We start from the raw sequence: 8,550 nt of genomic DNA on the forward strand, positions 1-8,550 counted from the left end.
ACATTATGTGCTGATTGCTTCCAAGCTGGTGCAATATTTGTGCTCATGTTCACTCTCATGGTTGACATCTTCCCAACATGCTTGGGAAATTTCTGACAAATATTATCTACTCAAATCAGCTATTGGAGACATACATTAGTTGTATAAAAAAAGAAGAAGATGATAATAAACAAGGAGAAGTAAACAGAATTTGAGCATATGATTCAGACTTTTATGTTTCATTTTAATATTTAATAAAGGCCTGAATTGCAAGCAATGTAAAAAGAATGCATATAACTGTGCAAGTCTTTTTAATACCATGTATACATAGATCTACATGGCCATCACTCTGACATACAATGTAACTGCTATTGAGATGGCCAAAGCAGTTTATGGGTTAATGGATGATAATTTGTATGATTGGAAAGGGTACCACTCCCTGTCACTTTGCAGTCTACTTGCTGTGATTGTAAAATTTTCCTTATCGTTTATGAATGTAAACATTATGTCAGGCAAGCCTATGCATTGTGTCGCTTTGTAATAAAGTAAAGGGCCTCACCAACTGAGAAAAAAGAAAGGTCATTTGTACCCATGTGCACATGAGCTACACACTGTATCCAAACTGGCTTATTGCCCTGTATCATGTAGCAGTACATGCCAACATCTTATGCCGTTGCCATGCCAATAATGATTACACATATAGCAGAATGACCAGACAGATCGATAGCTTAGTTTTGCCGCCTAATCCTTTTTCTTTCCTTATATTTCTCACTGTACAGTTGTGAAAGCTCTAGTGTACGATGTATAATGCTCATCGGAATGCCTTTGTTTGTTTTTGTAAATTAAAAAAAAAGCAAATTGTAATGTCAAATATTATGAATGTGAGATCAAAATCAATTTTGTATTCTTTTCTCTCTTTTTGAAATCTAGGAAGGCAATTCCAAGTGAAACATCTGAGTTTGATAAAGAGTAGATTCTTGTGCAGTATTCTAAACTCAAACTTTCATTTTGATCTTCATTTTTTTAAAAAATCTCTTTTCTCCAGGATGAATCACCTGTCAAAGTTTGAATGACATACAACTCTTCAAATTCCATAAAGATGTCTCATATGCTGATGATTTTTCTTTTTTTTCTGAATGATGAGTCCACGGTATAATCCTGCTGCATACTGTAAACGCAGAAATTTTTTTGGTAGTAATACATCAATTTTCTCATATTTCGCGCTACTTCTGGGTAGCGCGATTTCTAAAACACATGAAAATATAGAACTACACAAACTTCTCTGCACATTTTGAATGGGTTGACAATTGCGCAGCGCGAATATGTTTTTGAGCCGCTCAGTGGCTCAAAAAATTAATCACATGAAAATATTGACGTTTACAGTAGATCAAGACAATCGAGAGTTTGAATGGAGCCATCCTGGAGTCAGATATTGATATTTCTCTTCATTCTCTTGAGAGTTTGACATTAATCTCAAATTCATCTTTTTGTTCTCATCTTTCCTCGTCAGTTTGTGGAAGACTACGAGCCGACCAAGGCAGACAGCTACCGGAAGAAAGTCACTGTTGACGGAGAGGAGGTACAAATCGACATTCTGGATACGGCGGGGCAGGAGGACTACGCTGCAATAAGAGATAATTACTTCAGGTCGGGGGAGGGCTTCTTGTGTGTCTTCAGTATAACAGAGCAGGAGTCCTTTGCCACTACAAATGAATTCAGGTTGGTATTCCTCATCCCACTACAGTCCGACCTTGATCATCAGGCCATTTTGTGCCGACTTCTTTATTAACTGGATGCCTCCAAGCAGTAAAGACAAAAAAAAAAAGTGATTTCTAACACAGTTGAAACTCTTACAAAACCCATCCAATTTACTTATGATATTCCCTACAGAAACAGGTTGGAAATGAATTTTACAGCAGAGTGTTTGAATTTCATGACTACAATTTAAAGTAGGCTAGCATACAGTAAATTACACTACTGTTGCGGTGTACACTACCTACATAGCTTCCACTGGGCTAGCAGTTTTTCCTCCCATATCCGGCCAAATTGCTTGTTCGGACGGGGACTGGAACCAACATGGCTGTATTTACCGATTTCTGACTGTATCTGCACAATGTCACTCAGTGTCCTGTGTTCACATTCTGCAGCAGGGCTCTTATTCAGAAATCTTAACAATTTTTTTTTTTTTTTTTTTGCAATGCCTCAATGAAATTGGCATTAGTACACTTGTAGGTTGAAATAGTTATTAATGCAGAGAAGGATGCAGCAGGGCTTGACATTAGCACCTTGTCTGGGGGCAATTAAAATTGCATGTCAGGCAACTGAAAATAAGTGACTTGCCCAGTTGGGCGAGTAAATATTTTTAATATGAAAATCAGAAGCTCATCATGCCAATTAATACATTTGTGCTTGTTATGGAGGGGGAGGGGCAATACATTTTACTTTAAGAATACATTATTTCAAAATCAATTTATGAAAATAATGCATGCGTTCTGTATTCATTAATCTTTGAAAGAGTGTAGTATCCAAAGATGGCTGTATTCTCTTTATTGCCCAGTGGTAGTCAAACATGTCCATAAGATGTTTGAGACTGTAAATGAGGCTAGCTTGTCATCAGGCTTTAATGTGAGGTTACTTTCAATTGCAGCGGACCATTGGGTGTCCTTAGCGGTTTGTCAGGCTCTGGCTTTGCCGTATGATGGCTATAAAGCGGTCGAAAACGCAATGATGTGGCACAGTTTATGACGCGATGAGATTTTAGCATGTCGTTACGTCTTTTCACCCATGTCAGTTGGTATGATGGTTTGAGGGGGTAACAGAAAGCAATGCTTCAGTGCTTTGCCAACAACAGATGTGTCTACTTCTATCTTATAAGGCATCATGTGGCCAATTACTTGCACCATGTAAACTACGCACCCTTCATTCAGGCACTTCAATGTAGGAATGCCCATTGCCATTTATGCACACACACACACACAGTCATCTGCAGTAATCTTCAGGACTGAAGGATGTAGAATGAACAGAAGAAGAAGAACAATTTTTTGTTTGTTTGTTTTAATGCACAACAACCTCTATTCATTAGCCATACAATTTCCAACTGTGAGACTTCACAAATTGAAACTTGTGTGACAATTTCACATGTGGTTGAAGTATTATCCTTATTCAAGAGAAAAAGTCAACCGTTTCTAACCTCTGCAACAACAGACATGGCATTTCTGCTACAAGAGGCAGCATCTAACTCTGCATCACAAAACCAACAAAAAGTCGCCAGACATGGATTTTCAAGTTAAGGGCAGATTCTGAAAGAGCAGACTCTAAGCTTTAAAATGATGTATAACTCAACACAAATGGACTTGTCTAAATAATGGGGGAAAAAAAGTACACACTCTGGAAAAGTGTTCACTGAGAGAAGAGGCTTTGAAGTTTGAGGTCTACTCATGTGCTTAATCTCACCAAACTGCGTGCTTTGCCATGAATGGGACAAAAAACAGGATGTGAAACTCTGCAGCAACCACAATGAAGGTATTATCAGATTAAGCTGAAATTTTGCATATGTCATTAGCACATCCTATTCATGACAAATACTAACTTTCAGAGCAGAAGCAGCCTCCCTTCAACAGTTATCAGACTTGAAAGTAAAGAAAGTGCAGCTAGGGTTTTTTGAAAATGAAAAAGGGGCCTTCAAATCATACCAAATCACACTATTCCTTTAAAAAAAAAGTGTTCTAAGAAATGCAAGAAAAAAAAAAATCACAGTTCCCCATTCATCCTACAATCCCCAAATTTAGAATTTTGCACATGAAGAATTGCACGTTCAGAAAACATACAAAATTTAAAATTGACTAGGTTAACCTACGTGTATTTCACCTATTTTGAGTCCTCATGTTAAATCAGGGTGTGTGACTTGTTGGTTTTGTGATGCACGGTCACATGAGTTGTGACTTTCAAGAATACAGATTAATTTTGATTAAAATAGACAACTCAAGTTGCGATGGCATATTACCCATGGAAATGGATGGAAGACATGTGAGGTATCAAGTCAGTAATAGTTAGACACATTTCATGTTTGTACTCAGACGTGTACCAGCTGTTACACATTATATCACCAGTGGTTCGGCACTGGGACAAAACTTGTGTTAGCCAGAGCTCACCTAAACAGGAAGGACATCCTAATCAACAGTGTATGAATGTTAAGAGCTCCCCCTTAAGATGGCAAGGGAGTTTCCATTGTAGAAAGGAAGCAGCCCTTAAAATGAGAGGCTTTTCTAACATCCACAGTAAATCATCTTAAGACTGCAGTTGGCTAAATGATAAATGCTTTCCCCGGTTTATTGACTTCCTCCAGAATAAATCACTATATCGGTCCCCAATGGCTTTTGAAACAGCAGCTCGTGAGGTGTTATTGTAAATACATATGTCACATAAATGTGTTAGTGAAATCATGTAAAAAGCTTATGACATTTAAAGCCTCCTTTGCACCCTGAGACATTGTTTTCGTGGTAAGCAAAATGTATCATAGGAAATGGGTTGATATCATTATACACATGTTGTTGTATTCATTTCTTATGAAGTCAACAAGAGCAATGTAATTATATTATCATTACTGTCATTACCTTTGTGAATACTGTGATTATCATGATTGATCTCATACGTTAGTGTTTATCAAATTCATTTCAATTCAATTCGTTGTATCGTGATTGCAGTGATCAGCATCATATTTTAAGAATACATCATTTTCATTAGTGGTACAAACTGGATTGATGCTGAAATCTAAAGATATTATTTACCATTTGAAGATAAAACGAAAGCTCAGCTTTGGCACTTCTAAAATGTGAGTTAGGGATAGAAACGACCAACTGTAACAATTTTATTCATTATAATCCATATTAAGTATTGTTGAATACACAAAATGTGAACAAAAGATGTAATAGAATTGTTTCTAGACTAAACCGTCTACAGTTACATTGTATGGTTTATATAGAAAAATAGTGATACATCTCTTTTACAATGTTTCAGGCTTTAGTGCAGAATTTTTATATGGTAGAATGTTTTGTGATACAACTGACCGACACATATATATAATGCATCAAATGTGATAACTCGGAACATTTTGTAAGTCACTGCTCCCAAAGGTAAACAATGCCTTTAACCCATGGACTCTGTCTGTATGCTCTCTCCTCCCTATCCTACCCCCCTCAGGGAGCAGATACTGAGAGTAAAACATGACAAAACAGAGGACCAGATCCCGTTTGTGCTGGTGGGGAACAAGTCTGATTTGGCTGACAGGCGGCAGGTCAGTGAGGAAGAAGCATCAGAGAGAGCCACCAAGTGGAGTGTACCCTACATTGAGACCTCAGCCAAAACCAGAGAAAATGTCGATAAGGTAGGTCAATATAAGGTGGGCAATATTTTTCATGTATTCATTCATTTATATTTTTTATTCCTAATCAATGGGTGCTTTCACGCGCTCTCCCAAAACGAACTGTACCATACCGTGCCTGCGCCAGAGGAGTGCCCGAACACTCCTAAAGTGTACCATACCAAGCTGAACTGAGCCAAAAGTGGACCACTTCCTGTTGTGTTCCAAAAGCGTACCAAAAGTTCGCATGACGGTTGTGAAGAATGCATGTAGCATGCACATATGTCGTAATGAAGGGAGTTCATTCTCTTTGTTCGGGACAGCTGTAAGTCATTTAAGTGCACCAGGTGAATGATCCTCTTGCTTTAAAATGCGTGGCCTCTTCTAAAAAGTCATGAGGTACACTTTCTCAACAGAGCGCTCGAACGCTCCAAATCTTGCACAGTTCAGTACGGTGTGCTTTAGTTCAGTTCCCTTTGGTTCGCTTTAGAGTGCTCGAACGCACCCAATGTTACCATCATTACCACATGACAAAGGTATTGAAAAGAACTACATCATGGAATATACCCTTCACAGAGACCCCAACTACAACCAGAAGAAGTAGAATATGGTAGGTTGATATGAGCAGGGTAATGTGAGCGGGGCAATATTTTCCACTACTTGTCAATGTTAGTATACCTGTAGCTTCCAGGTGACAATGGTGTCAGAAAGAGTTTACCATACATAGATTATGTTCTAGCCAAACAAGAGAAAATGTTGAGTAGGCAGCCAGCATCAGCCAGGCAGTAGTCTCGGTTTATGATTCATTGTCAAAGTTTCTGCAGGCGCGTGTCACGTGGCAAAGGCTTTGGAGACAACCTGCGTGCACAGTGTGCCCAATCTAAAATGTCAGCCAAACGAATGTCTGAATAAAGCCCACTGAAATGATATCAGCAGGGCATTATTTTTTTCCTCTCTCTCGCCTCATTAATGTTGTTATAGTTGCCAAGAGACAAACACACTGTAGGGTTTGGTTCCAAGATGTTTATGGAGAGGAGTGAGTTTTGGCCAGGAGTGCTGTAAAAACATAATGATGTGCGAAAAGGTCAAACATTCAGGTTGCATGTACCATGCAATTTGGAATATTATTATCAATATAATGCATTTTAGCAGTGCAGTAAAAACTCATATTTTTGTCTACTTTTTTTTTTTTAGTGTGAAGTCTACTTTACATACTAGTAACTACACTGTAGTTGTCCTACTTTTACAGTTTTTGCCTTCTGTAGATCATTATTATAGATGATAATGATTGTATTGGATGGCTTTATTTAATGAAATACCAGAGAATATTGCGCTCTGTAGTTCCAGTAGTGCACTTATCTTTGATTCATGCAATATTGGTCCTAACTCGTGCAATATTCCATGGTGTCCCATTCATTATCATCCAATATAATATAAATATCAATGAAGGATGAGGTGATGATCAGTGATTCTATTCAAAGGACAATTCACACTGCTCAATGAACAAAGTTGCCATTTTATTCATTTGAGTGTAATGTGAACTCTCCATGGGACCAGCAAGATCCCTTTGTTATGCGTGAATATTGTAATATCAGGGCTTCAATAACAGTAAATTACAGAGAAACTTCGGACTTTGGGACAAGCATGATTACTTGTTTTGTATACAGTGCATTCCCATCATAACGATTGCATTTATAACAAAACTCTCCTTGCAACAAAGTGAAAATGCAGATCCCAAAATTGCTGTGTTTATATCTTTGTGTACTTCATTATTTTGCAATGACAAATATTCATTGCAACTGACTGACAAATTGCCCTGCATCAACGAAAATAAGCACTGAATCGATCAGTGTTTTAGTATTAACCATGATAAAAGAAATATTCAATATAACAAGAAAAAACTGCTGGTCCTGAGGACTTTGTTATACAGCTGTAGCAGAAGTTGACTGTGTCAGAGTTTCTTTCAAGAAGACTGCTCAGTATTTTTATCTCCATACGATGTCTCACTGCTATATTTTTTTCCCCTCATTCTCTACTGTTTCGCTACTAATTGTGCAGGTGTTCTATGACCTAATGAGGAAAATCCGCGACCAGAAGGCGCTCGAGACGCAAAAGCAGAACGGCAAGAAGGGCAAAACGAAGACGTCCGACGGGAGGAGAAAGAGAAAATGTATCATATTGTGAGGTGTTGAGCTCACTAGTTATTCATTACAATGCGGGACTGGGTAGTTTGTATCTCTCCCTTCTTTTTTATACATTGAAAATGTCATGCAAAATCTCACGGGGGTAAACTCACACAACAGGATTACACCGGTCTCTCTCACCACAGATCAGCGTGCTGGTGAGATATAATACATCTCAGATTGAGGGATGGCATATTATGTTAGTGCTGAGCGGCTGTAGCTGGTTCATGAATCACTGGAAGTTAAAAACTTTTTTTTTACCGAGACAAAAACCTAGCTGTTTGAGGTGACAGTAGTTGTGTAAGAAAGGTACACTTTAAGGAATTAGATAGATATATTTTTTCCAATACAAATCCTATCTTTTTGAGGCAACAGTAGTTGTGTAAGAAAGGTACAGTTTGAGGGATTGGATATTTCTTTCCCAAGACAAAACCTAGCTGTTATAAGTGAAAGTAGTTGTGTAAGAAAGGCATAGTTTGAGGGATTGGATTGTCATCAGTGCAAGTGGATCTGACGACTTTACCTGTGGAGGACTGGTCACACTTTTTCTCCATGAGGTATTCTTTTTGCTGTTGTTTTGTAGACTATTTGTACACTCTTACGTGGTTATGGCTGCATTTGGTTTAACCCTGTAATTCATTTCTATCGAGGAATTTTGGTCACTTCCAAAGAGTCCCCTGTCTAGCATTCCAGCTCAAGTATGATATCTTTCAGTAAGAGGAATGGGGAGAGAACAGAATATAGTGGGATTTGTTTATATGGGTTGTTCCAAAGTTATTCATCATTGTGAGGAGATGAAAAGTCAGCTGTGTCTAGACATCTGCTGCTATCTAAGAAACCAAGCAAAATCTAATAAGCTGTCTTCAGGCGTTTTCCGTTCTTTGTAGTTTTAATATCCATTCCTGGCCATTAAAAGATAGATGTTGAGATGAATCTACTTGATGATAAATGCAGTGCGTAATGATGGATGTGAGACAGGTTATCCTATGTCTAACTCAGAGTATGCCAAAATCCTGCAGAGAGATGCCA

The 8,550-nt window shown here is 38.2% G+C and overlaps 1 protein-coding gene across 1 annotated transcript in view; it reads left to right on the top strand.

The window, feature by feature from the left end:
• LOC139737676 (ras-related protein Ral-A-like) overlaps positions 1-7,747 on the top strand; it is a 45,029-nt gene extending 37,282 nt beyond the window's left edge. The window contains exons 3-5 of the mRNA XM_071648358.1: positions 1,490-1,698; positions 5,179-5,362; positions 7,397-7,747. Of these exons, the coding sequence (XP_071504459.1) occupies positions 1,490-1,698; positions 5,179-5,362; positions 7,397-7,522 (519 nt within the window). The 3' untranslated portion in view covers positions 7,523-7,747. The remainder of the gene's footprint in view (positions 1-1,489; positions 1,699-5,178; positions 5,363-7,396) is intronic.
• Positions 7,748-8,550: the final 803 nt, after the last annotated feature.

The sequence above is a fragment of the Diadema antillarum genome, unplaced genomic scaffold, assembly GCF_040938485.1.
Source record: "Diadema antillarum isolate AM-2024a unplaced genomic scaffold, OU_Dant_1.0 seq00000698_RagTag, whole genome shotgun sequence".
Taxonomy (NCBI): domain Eukaryota; kingdom Metazoa; phylum Echinodermata; class Echinoidea; order Diadematoida; family Diadematidae; genus Diadema; species Diadema antillarum.